The following is a 21,553-nucleotide window of genomic DNA, read 5'->3' as shown; positions in this document are numbered from 1 at the left end:
ATTGTATGACTTATACTAAATTGTAGATATTTTAGATTTTAATCCCCTGATTTCATGTGAACTTCTCAGTTTACAGATTTAGTATGGGTTATTTGAAAGCTAGCAGGCTTCCCCTCAGGAGAATTATTAACCATTGCTGTATACCTGCTGCTTCTCTGAGGGTTGCTGCTTGGAGCTGCCTGTGTGAATAGGAGCTCCATTACAGATTAAGCTGGCACTTCTGAACGTCTGCTCTTGTGATTTTTAATTTGAGGATCATATTTGAAAGTACTGTTTGTTTTCTGTGTTTGGCATTTAAATACAGAGCGTTTGCTTCTCTTGATCAGCAAACTAAGGCCTCTCCTTACACCCAGGGTCAGGATGCTTTCTCTTCTCTTTCAGGCACCTTACTCTCCAAAGTGAATTTTGTATGTACTGAATTGCCTTTTTATGGGTTAGACCCAAACCTAGTGTTTAAATACAATAAAATTCTAACCAACCCTTTTGCATGAAGTAGTGCAGACCAAAAAATGCCTTACAAAAAGGTATTTCAAATAGTTTTATATGATGTTATTAAAGATTATCGGCATGATAAAATCGGGAAATAAGAGATAACCATAAATTCTAGTTGACAAATAATTCTCTTTATTTCTTTGACTTAAGAAAAAAGATTACCATGCATTATGAACATGCCTAGAGTTAGACTCCATTGTATATTTCAGAATTAATGTCAAATTGATGAGTGAGCCTCTCTATAAAACACACGATTTTATTAATAAGCACTTTTTGTTGTCTTTAAACCATGAACCTGGGTGTTTTTCCAGTAGTGGTAGGTGATGAATTTATGATGATGTCATTACACAGTCATCTTATTAACTTTCCACCCTAGCCCCATCAGTCACAAGTGCTATGTACTGTTAAGGTAGCTGGCCCTGAGCAGGGTGGCCAGTCTGGGATCACAAGGTCAGCAAATGTAAATGGTTCAGGTGAAGATTAATCCTGGGGCATTGGTCTGTTTGGCAAATATTAATAAGCTAATTTAAATTGTAAAACTTATAATAATAAAATAGGTATTAATGCTGTAAGCTTACATTTACCTTACACTAAAAAAGCCTTACAAACTTCCTTCTTGTGCCTGTTTGTTCTCCCTGTGTTTTCTTGCAACATCACAAATGCTGGAGGGTGAGCAGGACTACTGCCCTCTCTGGGTGGTTTTGAGAACATAAGAGTCGCTGGGTCCAGAGAGACGCAAAGCTTCAGACAGTAGATTGAGTCTGTTATGGGTGAGGTTTGCAGTCAGTACTGAGAGTAAGAGTTAAGAATGCTCATGTTCAGAAATTCCGTACGTAGCATAGCTTGGGATAACTTTAATGCTGAGTATTTTTCACAACATAGATATTACTTTATACTTAGATCATATACATAAATTTTAAATTATTTTTATACAACTGCTTTAAAATTAATGTTGCAGATAGTTCCTAATGACCTGAAATTTGATGTCATCAAAAATGATCTTCATTTAAATTTTTCAAATTATTAAAAGCATTTCAACAAAATGGAAAATATTAATCTGAAATGATTGTTTTAAAATAACATTTGCTTTTAATATAAAAGTAATACATAAGTGAACAGAAAACATGGTAAACAGAAAAATGTACCTAAAAAAAAAAAAATCACAAAAATCACCAGCACAGTCAAGGTTAACATTGCCTTCTGGTCTTTTCTCTGTGCATATTCAACAAATGTATTGAACATCTGTGCTAGATACTCTGTAAGGACTGGCAGTACAGCAGCGAAAAGACAAAAGTTCTTTCCAAAAGCCACGATTTTCCTGTTGCCAGGGAGCTTACTTACATTCAAATAGGGGGAAGGCAGACAGTAAACAAAGTGATTGAAATTATAACAAATACTATGAAGGAAACAGGACAATGAGATAAAGTCCATGAAGCTCGGGTTTATTTGCATGAAGTAGTCAGTGTGGGTTCCTCTCCCTCCCCACCTTTTTTTTTTTTTTAAGTGGTATTATTCTTAGAAATTATTTTTAAGCTTGGGTTTTAAACTTAGTGATATATATTGCATAGGAAAATGTTCACAGTATGTTACTAGGTTTAACAAGTAAGCTACCCTTTAGTTTGGCTTAGATAGGTACTTTTTGAACTTAGTTTATGCTATTTAAGTAGTGATTGTCAATATTTGTATGAAAAAGTTTTTAAACATTGACTTTATTTAATAGCTCTGCCTCACTCATATGTATAGGTAATAATACAACCTTTAAAAAAAAGATATCCCTGGTCTTCAGGAATGGGCCCATTTCTTTTTCTTGTCATACATAATGTCTCTGGAAGTTTGGACAAAGAATTGAGATTTCAGTGGGATTTTCAAGAATAAAATGGGTTAGCTTGGGTTGCGTTACATGAAAAGGTTCTATTATAAAGGATAAGTAGAAGGAAAATATTAGGATGAATCATTTGAAATGACTATTTAGGTTTAAAATGGTCAAATGTTGGCAAATTTTATGTGGTTCAATTTACTAGAAAAGGGAGAATAGTGAAGGGGGTACTGAAGAAGGGCATGTAGGTGTGGCCAGAGGGTATTGTTTATTTTATTTTTTATTTTTTGAGAACTATACAAATTCAAAGTGGGAAGAAACTTTAGAAATTATATGGTACAATTTCCACATTTTATAGACAAGATGACACTGCCCCATTTTAAGAGGAGATGTGAGTCAAATTGTGTATACTGGAAATTTGGAATTTTGGTGGATAAAATAGTATAGAAAAGTAGAAAAAATTTTTAAGATTCTTTTCAGAACTTGCTAGAGGAAAGAAAACTTTGAGACAGATTTCAGGGATCTTAGTTTAAGAGTTGAGTGCCAAGGTCAGTGGTGCCCGAACTTTGCCATGTGTTAGAATCACCAGCACTCAAACCGTAGCCCGTTCCAGTGGAATCACAGTGTCAAGGTGGAGCCAAGTGTCAGTAATTTTTAAAGATCCCCAAGTGATTGCAATGTTGAGCCAAGTTTGGGAACCACTGGCCAAGCTGACAATATGATCAAGAATAGAGAAATGGGAAATTTAGGAACTATTCTAGAAAAAATTTCAGAAGTTTTACTGACAATTTTTGTAGGATAAAGTAGAATGACCTAAAATTCCAAACTTGAGAAATAGATTCTGTTATATTTCAAATTAGTGGGATTTTCATGTAGGGGTAAGGATATAAGAAATTAGATAGTATAAGTTTTCCATTTAAATGTGAAAGATTTTTTTACTTATTGGTTATAAGAATTATGAATTAAAGACCAATATTTATTGTATTATATGATAATCATAATAGCCACAAGGTTATTAATCATAGAGCTTACTGAGACTGTGTTTGAGAGTATTTGTTGAACCGTGATTAAAAAATAAAAATACCAATATTCAGAACCTTATAAATCTATGTCTAGACTTCTAATAAACACTTTCCATAGTACTTCCATAATGACTTCATATTACAAACCTGAGAAACAGTGCTGATAGTAATATTGTTTTATGAATTTTTACTGAAATACTGCCTCCTAAGAGTATTCTTTAAGGATAAGGTTCAGGGTTTTTTTTTAAGGTCTTGATTTAATTAATTCGTAAAAACAAATAGGACTCAGTTAAGTTTACTATTAATGTTTACTATGCCTTTGAGTTTTTTCACGGAAGTAAAATATAGGATCAGGCAACAAAAGGAATATCTGTTGCAGTCAAAATTTGAGAATCTGTTTATCTAAATACAAGGAAGTATTTTTCTTTTTGTATTTAATCCATTCAACGAATATTTATTGAGTACCTGCCTACTCTGTAGCATTTCCATTATATAACATTCTAGGAGTTTGGGCAGAATGTTTTCTTTAGTTTCAAGTACTTTTGTGAAATCGATGAACAGATTTGACTTGACTTCTTAGCATCAGTGAAAAGAATTCTAAAATGACACACTAACTGCAGTGCTTGGTTTCCAAAGCATTGCCAAGTATGTGGAAAGTGTGCTGTAATAACAGTTAAGAGATCTAGAGTTTTCCTTAAGTGCTCATGGCTAACAATATTTAGCTGTTTTCTTTTTAACCATTGATGAAATTGTGCTTCTCACGTCTTCATATGCTTTGAGACTCAGAATCCTTCTTTCATAGCAAATCATTTAAGATCATTCTTGGAGTACATTTGGCAAACATTTATGAAGCCAGGCAGTTACTAATTGTTGAAGATAAAAAGTACAAGACTATTCTTCCCTCAACTGAGCGGGGGAGACAGGCAAAAATAGATAATTGCAGAGTAGTATAAGCACGGTAGAGGTCTGTATAAAGGTATGCACAGTGGTAGCCCAGCTAAGAGAGGACTAGGTGTAGGTAGAGGTAAGTGCAGGGTCTTTTAGAGTTGGTGATTAATTTCTTTGAGAAAGATTACAGGTTTATGGGGTGAGTTGTTGAGTGGAGGCTGGAGACCAGGATACTGATTAAGAAGATGATAAGAACATGAGGTGAAGGAAATGGAGAAGAGTTAAATTTGGGGGACATTTTATAAGCAGCATTTAGGATTGAGGATTTTATCAGATGTGGAAGGTGAAGGAAGCTGTGGAAGGCACTGGGATTGAAGGTGCTGTGATGTCTTTTCTCAGAATAGTTGGTATTTCTTCTTTTAGAGAGACGGTCTGATGAGATGTTTGAAAACTAAAGAAAAACAAAATTAAAGCATACACACTGGATTTTTCTCTCTGTATCTCAATTTGTGATGTCTTTTCTCCAGTGTTAGCCCTGAAAGGACAGGCACGTGGCACACAGCTCAGTGTTGTTCATTGAAGTTGAGAACTATTTTTAAAGATAGCTTTTTTTTTTTTTTTTAAATGTCTGTAGAGCTGTTGTCTCTGTTTTCCTTTTCATAGAAATAAATTTGGGAAAATACTTGATAAAGATGTAACAAAGTCCTGAACTTGGGTTGGTATTTTTAACCACTAAATAAGAGAAGTAAATAAAAATATTTAGAAAAGTACCAAATATGAAATTTTTGCTAATTTTATGATTTTATTTCAGTTAATAACTCAGTAAATTTCTGTGAATAAAATTAGTTTTTATTCATGATCTGTTTCTTTAAAAAACAAATATATGTAAACTTTTATTGTGTAGAAAGTGATTAAAATACATTATTTTTGTCACTTAATTGTATTGTAAAGCAGGATTAAAATAATGCCATACAGCAACTTTTTATAAAAATTTTCTGTTAATCATTTTGCTGAAACCTTTCAAATTGTAATCTCACCAGTATTCCACTAGGTGGCACTGAAAGCCTGATGAAAAATAGGGTAGGCTTAAAAGCTATGTTTTATTTAAAACACATACACAGAAACTGATGAACCGGCCATCTTTGATGGATTATTATTGTTGTTCTAGTGGGATTTTAAGAAAATGTGCCATTTCCCCACATAATCAGACATCTGGCAATTCATTATAAACTTATGTGGTATATGGTTTTAGGGTATCTGTGATCTTGAAATAGGTTTTGAATTCTGTTTCATTTGGAAACGGATCAAACCTATTTCTGCTCAGTGATTTATGACTTATGTAATACTGATTGAATATTGAAAACTTCATGTTTTGTTCTTCCTTTTAGCTCTGTATAGATTTTGGTGCCTAAACATTTTTTGCTTTCAATTAGAGCTCAAATGTGATGTTAACTTTGGTAAGATTATGGCTTGTGTTTTTAGAATTTATTATAACAGAATAGCTGTTTTATGTTGATCAATGAAGAAATGCAAACAGCAAAAAACATCTTTGATGTGATTTGTTGTGGAAAACTCAGATTCATGCTTTACAAGGTCAGAATTTCTCCCCCTTCTCTCCAACACACACACACATACACACACACACACACACGCACACACAAAATGCACTTTGCCATCGAGGTATATAATCAGGTATATAATGCAAATTGTGGTATAATAAGCTAAGTACAGAAAGGGGAGTTGGTTTGCATTTTGTTTTTTATTCTGTAAATTTTCTGTAGGGTTTTGAAACCTGATCTATCAAATGAAGATTTTTGCATTCATCTTTTTGTTTGAATAAAAACCTGCTACTGAAGATTGTGAGTTTTCAAGCTGTTCTTGGGTTTAAAAATTAGGTTAAATTACTTTCAAAATTGAAGAGAATCTTGAGTTTAATAATGGTAAGGAAAACTGTTAAGCTGTCATAACTAACTTTTTACACTCATAAAAATGAATAGAATTGAGAGTCCTGAACTTGGGTTGATATTTTTAATTAGTGTGGTATTTTAGATAATTTTGAAAGTACTGGTTAAATACAAAATCAGTAGTCTCTTTTTTTCTTCTGAAACTTGAATACATTCCCTTGAGAGATGAACTCTTAAGTGGGAAATTGTTTTGTAAAGATATAGTCTAGTTCCTTAGAAACCATAAATGTACTGGAAATGTTTTATAACACCTCATATTTGAGGGCTTAAATTATTTTATAGACTTGAATTCCCAGTTCTCATAAAACCTTTTGTTATGTTGAGAGGAAAAGTGGCTTGGCTAAATTAAAGATGTTGACTTAAATTTCTATTATGATTGTTTTTCTTCATTTTTCATAAAGTTACATTTATGATGTACATTTTTGTGTGTGTGTTCACGTAGCTTTATCTCAGAGATGATCAAAATAGAAAAATAGGCTAGGTAGTATTATATGCAACCATGTGGTGTGGTGTGACTGCTGAAAAAAGCAGCCTCTAAAATATTGAATAACTTCTTTGTTGTCTGGCACTTTCCTAAAATCCTGCTTGGTTTATTATGTTAAGAAAATATTGACTATTTATGTTTGATACAACATCTGGGACAGTGCTTTGTGTTAAGATACTTTATTTTTAGTAAAGGAAAATATGGTTCTAACATATATAAAAACATATTGGATTTTTAAAAATCTCAATTTGTTACATTTTATTGCCTCTTGGTGTATGTGCAGGCTTTCCCCTGTGACATTTTTCTACCCTGCGGTGAGCCATCCTTTATTGCTTGAACCTGTTGTATGCTTTCCCGATGTAATGTTTTTACTTATGCTTTGCTTTATATTTGTAACCCTATTCCCCTAATTTCTTAAATTTGAAATTCTGCCTATTCTCATAGTTTCCACATGCCCCCTCTTCCATCAGATGTGAACTCACCATCCTTTGATGCCCTTTATTTTGTTTGTACATCCTTTAAGTTTTACATTGCATTGTTGTTTTCTTATTCATCTGATTTATTTCTATTACTTTGGAAACTATTCGAGGGAAGAGCTGTATTTTACTCATTTTTGTTTCCATATGACCTAGTATGGGGAATTTTTACATAGTGGGAATTTAAAAAATTGTTAAATGGAATTATATTGACTGGGAAAGGTAAGGTTTTAGAGTTTTGAAAATAGGCAGGTTAGTTTCTAATGATACATGGGAGAGAGATTTGGTTTGTTCATTTTTGCCTTTTGTGCTTTTGTTTTACTCCCTCTGCAGTTAAATTCATTACTTTCATTGTAGTTTTTCTCTAGCTCTAATTCTGGGATGACATTAATATAGTTTATTTTAGGTGGAGTTGATTACCATTGGCAAGCAGGTTGTGGCATATTTGATAGTCTGTAGTTGTTGACAAATTATTTTTGCATTTTCAAGTTTTACAGAGCATGTATACCACTATTAATGTTAATTTGTACTTATTAGTTACCATGAGACACAAAATTTACTGTAAAAATAAATTCTTCCAACCATGTTATTAATATAAAAAGTTTAAGACTGAAATATTTTACCCCAAATTTAGCTCTTAAATATGTAATGTTATTGTAACTTTTTTTTCTTAAATCATGTTTTAATATAATATTAGGAATTTCATTTGGTATTTTTCCCCCCTGGTTTTACCTTTTAATTTTTTTGTAGGAAATTTTTTGTTCATTTTGTTTATGTAAAATTTTGCCCCATACCTGTGTATTGGCTTGCCAAATTCATTCTGTTTCAGGTGAAGAATTATGTATTTTTGTATATCTCTAGTCCTAGGAAATCAGTTTATATTAAATTATAGAGTAATCATGTTAAGAATATGCAGTCTAGTTGCTTCTGTTTATTTTTCTAATTTACATACATGCGATATTCCTAAATCATTTAATGTTTAGTGTTATTTCTAGTTAGAAGAAAGAAAGAAACCTTTTGTTAAGAGTTTGTGAAAAATTTTGACTATCAAAACAAAAACATACTGTCTTTTCCTTTCGTTTTGTCCTGTATTCCTTTTTTTATACTATTGACTGTGTAAATTAATTTTAGTTTGATCAGTGATTATTATCTACAGTGTGCCTTGGCACTACAGAGCATAATGATGGAAAATAAGGAGAAATCTCAGTTCTCAAGAAATTTGTGTAGTATAATTTGAGCAGGCAGCTGTAACAGCGATGAAAGATTTAGAGAATGAATAGGTAGAAGCCGATTCTTACGGACTGCCGGTGCAGTGAGACTAAAAAGAATACGGCGGTCTGGATTCTAGTCTGAATGGAATTTGTCTGAATGAGTTCAGATGTATATTTTCACATAGGAACTACCAAATTGTCTGAAAGGAGAGGGTATTGTATAGGTATATAGTGTTACATGGGGACATTTTTTTGGATTGAATTCTATTTTGTATGCTACATTTCTTTTTCTGCCTTTCTAGGTTTTATTCCTAAGTCCAGGTTTCTTACACTTCGAGTGTCAAGTGTTCCATGTCAGTTCTTTGAAATTATATGTGTTTGTCTGTTCTCTGTGATATTAATTGCTTAGTTTTCTAGGAAAGAATAGCATTTGACCTTTTATATACATACACAGATTGTGCTCTTTTTACAGATTCATTGCATTTTTGAAATGTACACTTGAGAGATATTTATAAATGAAATCATGTTTTCCCTTTGGCATTCTTAATAACTTTGGATATTTGTTTCACTGACATTTGAAAGAGTGTGTGTGTATATGTATATCTTTTACAAGAGACAAAAGCTAGGAATGAGGAAACTAAGTTGCCAGGTTAATAGATGTGCAGCTAAAACCTAAGTATCTTTAAAACTATTGGTAGTATATGGAGAATCTCAGCATGGTGTTATATGTCATTGAAATTCTTACATTTAAGATGAAAGGACTCAGTCATTGCAATCTATTTGAATTTTTGGCTTGGCTCTGTATCTGATATTTTTTAATCTTAGCAATTTTTGTAATCTTCATATATTTTTTTCTTGAATAGTATCAACTGCATTTATTTGCTCATGGTGCTGCAGAATTAGTAGGAAGCAACATTGCCACATTATCACTTAGACCTTATTCCTTCTCCCAGTTTGTGGCATTTAGAGCTGGTATTTCAAATGCCTGAGGACTGTTAGGGAAGGAGATTGCCAGGAATTTCTGACCTCTTCTTCCATTTCATGTCTCACTGTCATTTCATGTTTCCATGGGATGCAGGGAGGTTGCCTGTTGATAGGCAAGTTGGGAACCTTCCCTTCCACATGTGATGTGGGTTTGATCCAAGTCTGTGCATCAACACCACTGTCCAGGGTGCTAAAGGGATTAATGTGTTATAGAATAACCTCCACAGGTGTGCAGCTCCCATTGTTAGGACCCTGGATTTCTTACTGTACTCATAGTATCTAATTGCATGCTGAATTGGTGATTTGGCTTTTTTTCATTAATGTATTTATACATTAGCTTGATACTGAAGAGACATTGTCTTTTCCATGCATTTTTGATTATGTAGTTTTGATTTTTGTATGCCTTTGTCTTCTCTTTTAAATGTATTAGAATTTTAAATTTAAAACAGCTACTCTCATGAGTTTCAGATTTAGTTCTAATTAATTTTTTTTTAGCTTGAACTTACTAATAGGGGATAATCTTATAGTTAATAATTTTAAAAATATAAAATATAAGTTAAACTCTAAAAGTCATCCAAACTAGGCTCTTTTTATAAATGAAAAATATTCCCTGTAATAAAATAATCTAGAATATCTCTATTTAGAAAATAATATACTTCAATTGACCAGATAATTTTTGTGTATTTAATTAGTATTTTTGTTAAGTATTATTTTAAGGACTGTAAAATGATTTTAAATTATAATTCCTTTTTGTGTACATAAATGTATTTGAGGTTAAGTTGAATAAAAAATCAAATGGCTAGCTTGTTATATGTCCATAATAATGTGTTGATTAACTAGGGTGGTAGGGGAGAGGATGCCTGAATTTTTAAAATTTCCCGGTTAACTAAAGGTTTATCCAAATATACAGTGAAATTGCATAGGGTAAGGATGCTGACATTAGGGTTAGGGATTTGTCTGTCAAGTTCTTTTTCATTGTATAAATCCACAGAAGCCCCATTCTGTATCATTAGAAAGAAAGCATTTTATAAAATATAGAATTTTAGGTTCATGATCAGATCATTAATGGCAGCATCAGTACCCGATGAAGGAAGCCTCATAGGATTACAGCACTGATTTGCTTGAACCTTTTCTGGAGCCAGTGTTTCTTAGCTGAGCACTTAAGTATTTTAACAGAGTTGGATGTCTGCTGCGCAGAGTTCCAATGCTGATTGTGTCCCCAAAGTCACTGAGGTGTTCTTCTTGTTAACTGTGGTGAGGCAGATTTTAGAATGTTGTTAGATGGCAAGATGTATTTGTCTGATACGTGTATGGTTAGGTAGTCACTTTTTCCCTTTTGTTAAACATTTAAATTTTTTCAGCCTTGTTGACACACAAAGAATTGAGAATAAAATCTGAATTTCAAACTGGCTAGTTTTTTTCTCTAGTAGGTGAGGAGTTAGTTTTTAGTGTTTGGCTATTTCCTAATTTTCCTTGAATTTTTCTGGTTTCTATTAGTTTGTGTCCTTGATTAGAACGGTTCCCAGAAGATATGTGACTGTTAAGATAGATGATCATTTATTTTCATGCAGATGGAATTTTAAAAGCTATAGGTACTATAATTGTGACTTTTTTTTCTTAAAGGAGGAATTCAGGGAACTTCGAGAACAGCCATGTGACCCTCAAGCTGAACAAGAGCTTATTAATAGTATTGAACAAGTATATTTTTCCGCCGACTCATTTGATATTGTTAAATATGAGCTGGAGGTAAACAAAAAAATTTCATCAAAATATATTTAAAGCCGATTTTGTTCAGTGACTGAATTTGTGAGATTTGAATTTTTGGGTGCATTTATATTTTTTTGGTACCAGAACAGGTCTGTGATTACCACATTGTGATTAAATGAACTGTCAGCATTGTTTAAAGATGAAAATATTTTTTAAGATGTAATTTCGAGTGCAACTGTAGAATATTGGTCAGGGAAACATTTCTGTATTTTTGGTTTTCAACTGTTAGCATCCAATGTGTTAGTATACTGTTTCTATCATATTTTATATTGGCAGAATATGTTTAGAAAAGCTCTGAGACTTTTAATCAGAATGTATATTTATATCATTGTTTGGTCATGATAAAAATTCATATGCCATATTGTTTACAATACTGGCATTTAAAATTTATAGGAACTTCAAAAAAAGTCAGAATAGTAAAATTTGTTTTTAGACAAAACCAAATGCCATATGCATTCATACTTTATATGTAGTACATACCAAGTCAGTCAGTCCCCAACTCATTTTGAAGTTTCATCAATCAGTTGACTGAGACTTGGAGTCTGTTTCCCTAAATACACACTGGTATGCGTTTTTTGTTAGTTTTCCATACTGCCCTCTGAACACTGATGTAATCCAGAATGTAGTCCAGCAACTGTCACTGTCACACTGTAGTACTTACCATTCATAATATTTTGGAGGGGAAATCTGTTTTGATTTCTGTCATACACAAGTAGGGATATATCTGTGTCTGGTAGAGTGGGGATTAAGGTTAGGAACTTTTCTCACATTCTCCTATTACAGGTCATGGAAACACAGTGTCTCTAGGCCTAGGGGCCAGGGCCTCCAATGGTAGTGGGGATTCTTGGAGGGTGGAGCAGCAGCAGTGGAAGTAGCAAGGCTGGGTAAGGCGTGGAACCAGAAGGTTGTATGATAAAAGATGTGTAGGCTTTTGTGGCTGGAGTCTATGGAGGAAAGTGGGGAGGACAGGAAGCATGGAGGGCAATGGGATATAACACTGTTGTGCATGCACAGATTGCAGTTCACTAGTCAGAGGTGTCCAGGTAAATGAAATCGAGAAAAACAACTTATTTTTTATTCTTCATTTATGAATTTTTTCTGTAGAAGCTTCCACCTGTTCTCAATTTGCAAGAATTAGAGGAATACAGAGACAAATTGAAACAACAGCAAGCTGCAGTAAGTAAAAAAAAAAAAAACCCACATTTCTTTCAGACAAAACTATAAATGAAACAACAGAGAGTATAATGTTTGTAGATTTATGGTTTTAACTAATATATTAGCATATAAACAAATCATGTTATTTAACATGACTTTGACTCAAATGATACATTTACATTAAAATTTGATGTCCATGATTTTCCTTATGCTACTTTGATAGATTTGCTTCTAGAACTTGGAATTTTCTCTCTGGAATCTTAAATGTGATCAAAGAACTTTGAACATTTTTTAGATTAGTAAGTACTTTTAGGCTCCTTGTCATACATGTATGACTTTCCTACCATAGTTTTGTAATGGAGTATTCTTATGTCAGAATAAAGGCCCCCACCTCTATTAAAAGTTGAAATATTTTCAAAGAGGATACAGGACTAAGATTCAGAAAGTCTGAGTTGTAGTCACTATTGAATTATGACATTGGGCAAGTCATTTAACCTTACTAAGTCTCTTTTGTTTTGTTTGCAAAGTGATAGATTAGGTCTGTGTTTTTCTCTAATGCTATAAAATTCTGTGATTCTATAGTTTTCTCATGTTAGTCCAAACTCACTTTATGAAATTCACACTTAACTGTAGAAGATGAATATAGCATGTGATCTTGTTAGCCTTTTTCAACTAAAAAAAAAAAACAATAGTAATAAATTTATCTATTTGAGTTTCAAATATGATTTTTAGTAATATATCTGGCAAAAAAAGAAAGATACTCCTTTCATTCCTTCTCTTTTCTATTACACCCAGAAGTCTCAGTGGGTGCTGGGGTAGCACTGGTAGCGTAGGGCAGGCTTGGGCAGGGGGAGGAAGGGACTTGAGCTCTAGAGGTTTGTGTAGTAAAAATATATTGTCCCTTTGGAGATTTAGATTTCAGCGGTTGGTGGCATTTTTTGCCTTCTCTTGGCTTCAGTGTGCTTAAATAAATACTCTTCTATATATGTACTTCATGTGATAGTATTCTTTTGGGAATGAGCCCCACCACAAGGGCTGTATAGCATAGTGGCCTTTGGAATTTGATAAACCTAGGCTTGAATCCTGGCCTTGCAACTTACTAACTGTTGGACTGTGGGTGAATTACTATTACTTTTAAGATTGCTCGTCTGGAAAATGAGAAAATATGGCACTCATCTTGATGGATTGTGATGAGACCTAACTGAGATAATGTAGGAAAAGCACTCAGTACCCTGCCTCACACAGCACAGACTAACAATGACTACATTGTCTATTTTTTAACCCAATTTAATAAAATTAGGTGGGTTTTTGTCTATGTGCATTTATATAGATTCATATATGTCAAAATATATGGTACAGAGTGAGAACTTACTAATTTCATTTTCTTGTGGCTCCTATTTGACTTTTTCTCATAGGGGTTGTATTATCTTAATTAATCTATTACTAGACCTACGGAATCTTTGGAATTCTTAAAATGATATTTAGGATTAGCATTGATATTTCTTCATTAATTGAAGTCTCACAGCTATTTAAAGTTTGATTTCCTTAACCTTAATGGAATTCCTCTTTTCAGACAAAAACAATGAGTCTATCTAGAAATTAATTCACATAATTTGAAAGATGTTAGAAGCAGATTAAGAACACGTGAAAGAATTAATGCAGTAGTTTAATGTATGTGCAACGTTTTATTCTCAGGGATAAGGGGAAAAGAAGCCAATTTTGTTTCTTGAGCACTCACTAAATGCCTTCTGTGTGTCACGCTTCATGCTAGTTGTAGAATCTCTGTAGTGTAATTGACAGGGACCTCAAGATTGTGGATTAAGGATCTCATGTTCAAAATCATTGTAATTCTAACTTGGATACATTAGCATTATTCATGGAATTGACCAAAAAAAAAACCCTTAGATATTGTCATAGCATTCCAAAAATCATGTGTTTTCAACTTTTTCAGAAGTAGCAGACCAAACTACTTGTCTTCTTATGTGGTATGAAGAATTTACAGGGTACAAGCAAGTTCTCTCTTTCCCAGATATTGATTGTCTCCATAAATTCACTTGGTTAAAATTTTGCCTTAACAAATTCATCTTTTTAAATCAAATCCCATACCCTTAAAGATGGTTACACTTTTGTGCATGTTAGTTAAATCAGATAATGATACTTATATTATTAACAGTAATGATCATTTATTCAGTTTGTATTAAGGACCAGGTGTTGTGCTATGTTCTTTATTATACTACCTCTTTTACTAATTTCATAGCCTGGGGAAATGCATATGGCCATAGCATGCCAACATCTGTCCTAGAAGTTATTTGAAAGGCCTATGGAATATTCTTGCAAAAATTTAAAATATAAAAATGTAATAGGAAGCATGAGGCTTTTTCTTTTACTTCCTTTGTTTGATTGCATGTTCTTATAGGTCTCTAAAAAAGTAGCAGATTTAATCCTTGAAAAACAGCCTGCTTATGTAAAGGTAGGATGATATTTGTTATTTTTTATAGTAAAATTTAAAAAATGGTTGAGTGACTTAACTTGAAGCTGTTGAAGTACTGCAATTCTGTTTACAGTTCTATAGCAACATACTGACCCTATTTGTTGTGTGGGTGTATGTGTACATATGTTTTCCTCTTTCATTTGGAAATTTACCAAACTCAAGAAGTGAAAAGTTTTTATATGTGTTTCTAAAGTAATCTTTTGGTTTTTTCAAGCTTTAAAAGAGCAAGTGAAATTGCTTCCATGAACTTTGTAACAAGCACATAGATCAGCCATAATGACCATTAAATGGCAATGTAACAATCTGTGTGTCATACTATAAAATATGATACATTTGGAACTGTCTAGCTGAATCTGTGTTTTCATCAGAAAATCAGAGCCTTCAGAATCCTTTGAAATGTCTACCAGTATTCAAATGAAGGCATTCATTGTCAAAGCATCTTAGTAAACAGAAATCATATTTGTCATATCCTTAATTACCTCGAGATGTTCTTTTAGGTAGAAACATTTAAACAGATATATTATTTGTATTTGTTTATTCCTGTCTAAAAGAAGTTGGCTCTAGATTTCCATACAGGCAATACTGACTAAATATTTTGTCATCTGTCATTGTAAAAATCTATTGAAAGTAGTCATTTTAAATAATTTTGTGAAAAATATACTACCAATTTTTAAGTTCAGGTATTTTTGCTGCTACTTCGTTTTCCAAGCAGGCTTTTCTTTGAAACCCACTAGAGTTTTTGTTAGAGTATCATACGAATGAGAAGGAAAAATAAAATGCCTCAATAATGACCTTATCTAATCTTTCCGTAGGAACTTGAAAGAGTTACCTCATTACAGACAGGTCTTCAATTAGCTGCTGTTATCTGCACAAATGGGAGAAGGTATTGCTTTTGATGATATTTTGTTCTTTAAGCTGGGAAATATTTTAAGAATGACTATGAAATCTATCATTGATAATTGATTTTTTTATTATGGCTGTGGTTTCTAGAAAATCATTCATTAAGTGAACATTACTCTGCACTAAGAGGGTTTGTGGAAAATATGTATAAATCTACTTACGAGTTAAAAAAAATTACTATTTTTGTATTGTTTAGGTGAATGCCTTTCAAACTATTTGTGGTGAAGGAGCAGTTTTTTCTTTTCTTTTTAAATTTCCAGTCTGTCACAGGCTATTATTTTTGTAAAATGCAGTAAAAAGAAGTTAGGAAAATGAAATTAAAAAACCCAGACATACAATACGGTCTTAATTTTTTAAATTATTAGAGTCACAATGAATAAAATTATTCTGTCTGCGTTTGCACTGTTTTTAAATGCTTAATCTCAATTTCTGTACTTTTCTTGTTATGGACCACTAGTAGTTTGTGGATTGGCACTAGTCTGCCTGCCGTGTTTTGAGTAATGCTAGTCTAGACTGAGCCACTGAATAAATTTGTCAAATAGTAGTCATTACCATCCCCGGTTTTAATAGTAATCCTGGCCACTACCTCATTAGTTGTCTAATTTTTCTGTGTGGGTACTAGGAAATTTTAACTGTTTATTGTTCATTTTTGCAGACACTTGAATATTGCAAAAGAAGGTTTTACTCAAGCTAGTTTAGGCCTTCTTGCAAATCAGAGGAAACGTCAGTTGCTGATTGGACTTCTGAAATCTCTGAGAACTATAAAAACATTGGTATATACAGGTTACTTTTTAAACATTAAAACTTAATTTTGTGGTTGAAACAGATTTTACCTTTGATTTTTGTTTTTTCAGCAAAGAACAGATGTACGGTTAAGTGAAATGCTAGAGGTAAGTTAATAGGCTTGGAAATTTGGTGATCTCATAATATTGTATCTTAATAGAAACATTATGGTGGACAAAACTGAGATGTGCCTTTTTGTCACATTGGTATAAAGAGCATTTTTAGTCATGTAAAGGTACTTGCTCTAGACCCTTTTTCTATTGACATAATATATACTTCATTTAGAAAAACCAATTTATTTTGGGAAACATTTACTTTGTATTAATACTGGAATTGTTAACCTTAGTCTTTTGATTGTATTGCAGCCAAATAGCAATAAAATTAACTTTTGCATCTAACAGACAGTAATAATTTAAGAAAGATGTGATATTTTAGTTATATTTGGTATCATATATTAATTTGTTTTCTGAGTGAGCCATCTGTTTTCTTTTTGATGCTTTCTTAGCATCCTCTATCTACTTTTGTCATAAAGTTCACCAAAGCATAATATAATATGTGTGTTTCCTCATAATACTTGAGCTTCTTTGGTAGATACTTTGTCCTTACTTCAGCATCCTAGGTGGTTTGAATTGCATATGTTTTAGGTATGAGCAGAGGGAAAATTTGTTGTGATTTTCTGTATAATTGTTGTATTACTTCTAAACTATTACTACTATACTAAGGTTTGAGAAATCCATGTGAAAAATTCATTTGACATTAAATTACTGTTAGGTGATAAATAATCTGAGGTTATGAATTAATATTTTACTTTTCCACACTTATTTCTTTAGAACCATTTACTAATTTCTTGGTGGGAGGACTGTTGAATGTTGATTACAAATAGAATGCATACTGTTTTGGAGCATTTTATGTAAACATTACTGAAAAAAGATATGTTAACAGTTCACACCTTCCCTGTGAAGCAGCTTATAATTTTATATAGGTCTTGTCCATAAGTCATGGTCTCAGAGGATGGTTAATGTGTATTTAAGTGAGCAGAACATTTTAAGTACTTTTTCTGTGCATTTATTTAGGCCTAGAACTAGTTGCCTCTTTATATTTTGTTATTTATCTATCATTGGTGTTCTAATCTTTGTTTTAGAGGAATTAAAATTTTCTGATCCTGCAACTTTTGGTTAAAGTATGAACAGAGATGTGTTTTTATCAGAGGCTTTAAGAAAAAAAAAGTTTCCAGTCTGATGACTTCTGTTGTTATCCTAAGGAGGAAGACTATCCAGGAGCTATTCAGTTGTGCCTGGAATGTCAGAAAGCTGCCAGCACTTTTAAACATTACAGTTGTATAAGGTAAGGTAATACAAACATTTTAAAGCTAATTGTATTGTCCGTTTTTTATGTACGAGTTGTGTAATATTCTATGTGAATAAGCATCAAAAATTAATATAAAGTGCTATTTTCTAGGTTAGCATTCATGTTCATAAATGAGCAGTACAATAAAATTATAAGTAATTGTTCTTAAGGTGTGAAAGATCAGATACTTTTTAATCCTGCCTCCTTTTGTCACCTCATTGAAATTCTTTTTTCTTGTTCTTTCCAATCTGGTTGATTTCATTTTTATAGAGTAGTAGACAAGAATAAATTCATCTGTTCATGTCTCCATTGCATCTCTTGGGAATTCTTCCTCCTTAACTTTGCCCAGCTTATAAATATTGAGGGCATTATTGCAACTTGTTTTTAAAATCCATATGGTTCATGTGTTTGGCTCATCATAATAAGAAGTCTTTTGGAAAATTTAAGTATGATTTCAGTTTATATCCTAATCATCTTTGTAATATTTAAGTGATTATTTAATGTGTTACACCTTTTGTTTAATTGTTATAAAATGTACAATGCAAAAATGGCTGCTGCATCTTTTGTTCTTAGTTCTAACTTTATTAATAGATTTTTGGTTTGCTTAAAATGAAGGGTTTGTATTACTTGTAACAGTACCTTGGGGAGGCTCTAATCTCTACGTGTAATTTCCATCATTCCTCTAAAGCCATTACAAATAAATATACAAGCTAAATGAAATAGTGTGCTTGCCAAGCAAACTCAGTTTTAAATTAAATCTATACCTGTCTCAGAATGCAGCCCCTTTGTCTCTCCTATGAAAATTCTGATATTCAGTGAGCATGACTCACTGATGTTATAGATGTTGGTTGCTAGTGTCTGAAAAATTGATGTATTATGGTAGAGCAAAACATTAATACAAGTTTGAATTACTTTTTTTCTTTTGATATGCTTTCATTTTGTAGGTTCTTATGGAGTACAGGATAAAGGCTAGGTATTTTTCTCCCAGAAATGCTATTTAAATATTTATGGTATGTTTTTCTTTTAAGATCATGCAGATTGAAGTAACACCTTTTTTATATGATTAGGATATGAATAGTTGGGTAGTACCAGTGATAAACTTGACAGTGTCATTTATACATTATCAGATTAACTGAATAAAGAATTAGCTTTAGTATGTTGAATGTATTTAGAAATTTCTAACAAGGCATTCTGGGTCTTGAAAGAACATACCCATTTGAATTAAAGCATCCACTTAATTCATTTTGTAGTGATAAATCTGCTATAGTGGCAATAGCTTGTTTATTGGGTGAAAATAATTCAGGCAGGTATGTATTTACTGAGTATTTACTATAGCCAGGTGCTTTGCTTTGGAATTGGTAGTGTAGTGGTGAACCATACACAATGTAATCATTATAATCCCTGGTTTTATAAAGAAATCTGTCAAGAAGGACTTCTGTTAAAGTAGGCACAGGTGGACTTGGGCTTTAGCGAGAAGGAAGCTGCATACACAGTGGAATCATTGGGTTCTAACTCTCCTTAGAGGGTCAGGACTGAGGAGAACCTGAAGGAGGACCCAGGACGAGTTAGATAGGCCATGATGGGCTTGTGGGTGGGAGATTCTGGGCACCATGAATGACATCTTTGTTTCAGCAATGCCAAGGAAATAAGGACTGAAAATATCTATCTATGGGATTTATCGTAACAAAGAAGTCATAGTTGACCTTGTTGGGGACAGATTTGATGGGATTTGGTTGAAGTATAATTATAAGGTGAGGAAATTTTGTGACAAGAACAGATGTGGAATTATGAATGAGAAAACTGAATATTTGAAAATCAACGGGAAAGCGGGAGAAGTTGAAAGTAAAATAAAAAACATAATAATATGCTAAGGCTTTGTGGGGATTATAGCAGGGATTGACTTTGAAAAGGTCACCATCTATTGTAATAGAAAAGAATGAGTGTGAAATTTCGTGGCAGGAAATTGAGGGAGCAGGTGATATGTTAGGAATTTTATATATAATTAAAAATTCTATTTTAACTATGCTAAAGTAAATATCTTACATGACATGAATAAACCATAAAAAATGTCTTTGAAAGAAATTCTAATGAGGACTTTTTAAAGTTGGTATGAAGTAGCTTATAAGCACTTTTTTGTTAATGTATGTTATAGTGATAGAGGAGGTGTGGCTACAGTTAACAGACATGGTAAAAAGCCTGAAATCAAAAAGATCTTCAGTTGGAAAGATTTAAATTAGTAATTGTTCTATTTTACGTAATAACAATGTATAAGAAACGTGCTGTGTTTACCTATGTGAGTCATCCATATAATAAGAAAAAGTGTTCTTACTCTCTACAAACAGGTAAAAGTACATCACAAATACAATTCAAATATTCCAAGGAGTACATTGTAATGGGCTTTTACCTTAGGCTTCCCAGGAAAACTTAGAGTTGTGTTTTTAACTTGGTGATTTAGTGACAATGTGAGGGTGACTTAGCAGACCTATCAGTTGGAGCTGTTTGGTGGCGATGACAGCCCCTCTGCCAGCACTTCCTCTTGCCCACGTGCTAGCACAGGGTCCTTTGCTAGCCACCTTCTCCCTGACACCATTCCCCCTTTCCCTTCGCTTGTTATTTTATTCTTTTGTTTATAGTTGGGAAAGTGTAATGTTTGTTCACTTCTTTGTAGATAATGTGATGTGGGACACAGGAATAGGGTTAGTTGATACGAGGGGCAAGTTGAGTCTACAGTAATCAAAGACATTTTATTCTAACATCCTTTTATTTTTGTCTTTATTAATTAGATGCACCTCTTTTATTCTGTGTATTTTATTTTTCTTTATTTTACTCTTATTCCTCTGGTCTTCCAAACACTATGTTGTACCAGGTCTTGAGCTCTCTAGTTGGGCCTGTTCCGACATGATTCATCCATACTTTAAAAATTCATTTTATTGACCCAAACTTGTGGAACTTAGCCAAAAGCAAGATTTAATCTTTGCTTGGACCTGAGTGAATCAGTGAAAAATCATTTGACACTCTGGTACTCCTAGGAGTGGTAATTAATTTTGAACTGAATTAACATACTCTCATTTTTTTAATATTTAAATTTGTTTTCATTTTTGTTGATGACTAGAGAATTATAAATATATTTCCTTTAGAAATTTTTTTTAAGAGAACCACCCATGATTTAGAGCATTTCTGGATTCTTGTGTGATTTTCTTTTTTAATTTCAAACAAATATGCACAATGCTGGTCTGCTTAATTTTTCCTTGGTCGATCATATGTTCCTCTTTTCTAGTTGTATCACTCCTAGAAGGTTTGTGGTAGAGGGCAGAGACTCTGCTGCCTAAGGAACGGTACTTGGGAGTAGATTATATGGAACAACTTAGGGCTGACTCTTATGATTCTAAAAGTGGGAAAAACAGAATTCACATATTTTGCTTCTGCACAAAGAGGCATTGACCATATATCTAGTAAGTCTCAGATTGTATGACTAGATAGTTTAATACATGAAGTGCGAGGTATAATCGCCCCTTTATATCTGTGGCTTCTACGTGCATGGATTCAACCAACTGCAGATCAAAAATATTTGGGGGAAAAGTAACAACACAGCAGTAAAAACTAATACAAATAAAGAAAACAATACAATATAACAACTATTTACATGCATTTACTTTGTATTAGGTGTTATAAGTAATTTAGAGGTGATTTAAAGTACAAAGGAGGATGTGCATTTGTTACATGCAAATACTGTGCCATTTCATATAAGGGACTTGAGTATCCATGGATTTTGG

The 21,553-nt window shown here is 32.8% G+C and overlaps 1 protein-coding gene across 3 annotated transcripts in view; it reads left to right on the top strand.

The window, feature by feature from the left end:
* The window catches only part of VPS50 (VPS50 subunit of EARP/GARPII complex), a 110,620-nt gene that overhangs the window by 7,077 nt on the left and 81,990 nt on the right, over positions 1 to 21,553 (top strand). For 2 of the 3 annotated variants that reach the window (XM_069461323.1, XM_069461325.1), the window contains exons 3-9: positions 10,961 to 11,083; positions 12,209 to 12,280; positions 14,676 to 14,729; positions 15,563 to 15,633; positions 16,306 to 16,423; positions 16,505 to 16,540; positions 17,695 to 17,777. In XM_069461323.1, coding sequence (XP_069317424.1) covers positions 10,961 to 11,083; positions 12,209 to 12,280; positions 14,676 to 14,729; positions 15,563 to 15,633; positions 16,306 to 16,423; positions 16,505 to 16,540; positions 17,695 to 17,777 — 557 coding nt within the window. Of the gene's footprint in view, positions 1 to 5,663; positions 5,676 to 10,960; positions 11,084 to 12,208; positions 12,281 to 14,675; positions 14,730 to 15,562; positions 15,634 to 16,305; positions 16,424 to 16,504; positions 16,541 to 17,694; positions 17,778 to 21,553 lie in introns of those variants that run through there. The other variant, XM_069461324.1, reaches the window with a different exon arrangement.

The sequence above is a fragment of the Eulemur rufifrons genome, chromosome 29, assembly GCF_041146395.1.
Source record: "Eulemur rufifrons isolate Redbay chromosome 29, OSU_ERuf_1, whole genome shotgun sequence".
NCBI classification, from domain to species: Eukaryota; Metazoa; Chordata; class Mammalia; order Primates; family Lemuridae; genus Eulemur; species Eulemur rufifrons.
Note: the sequence above shows the minus strand (reverse complement) of the source record. Positions and strands in the feature narration are given on the sequence as shown.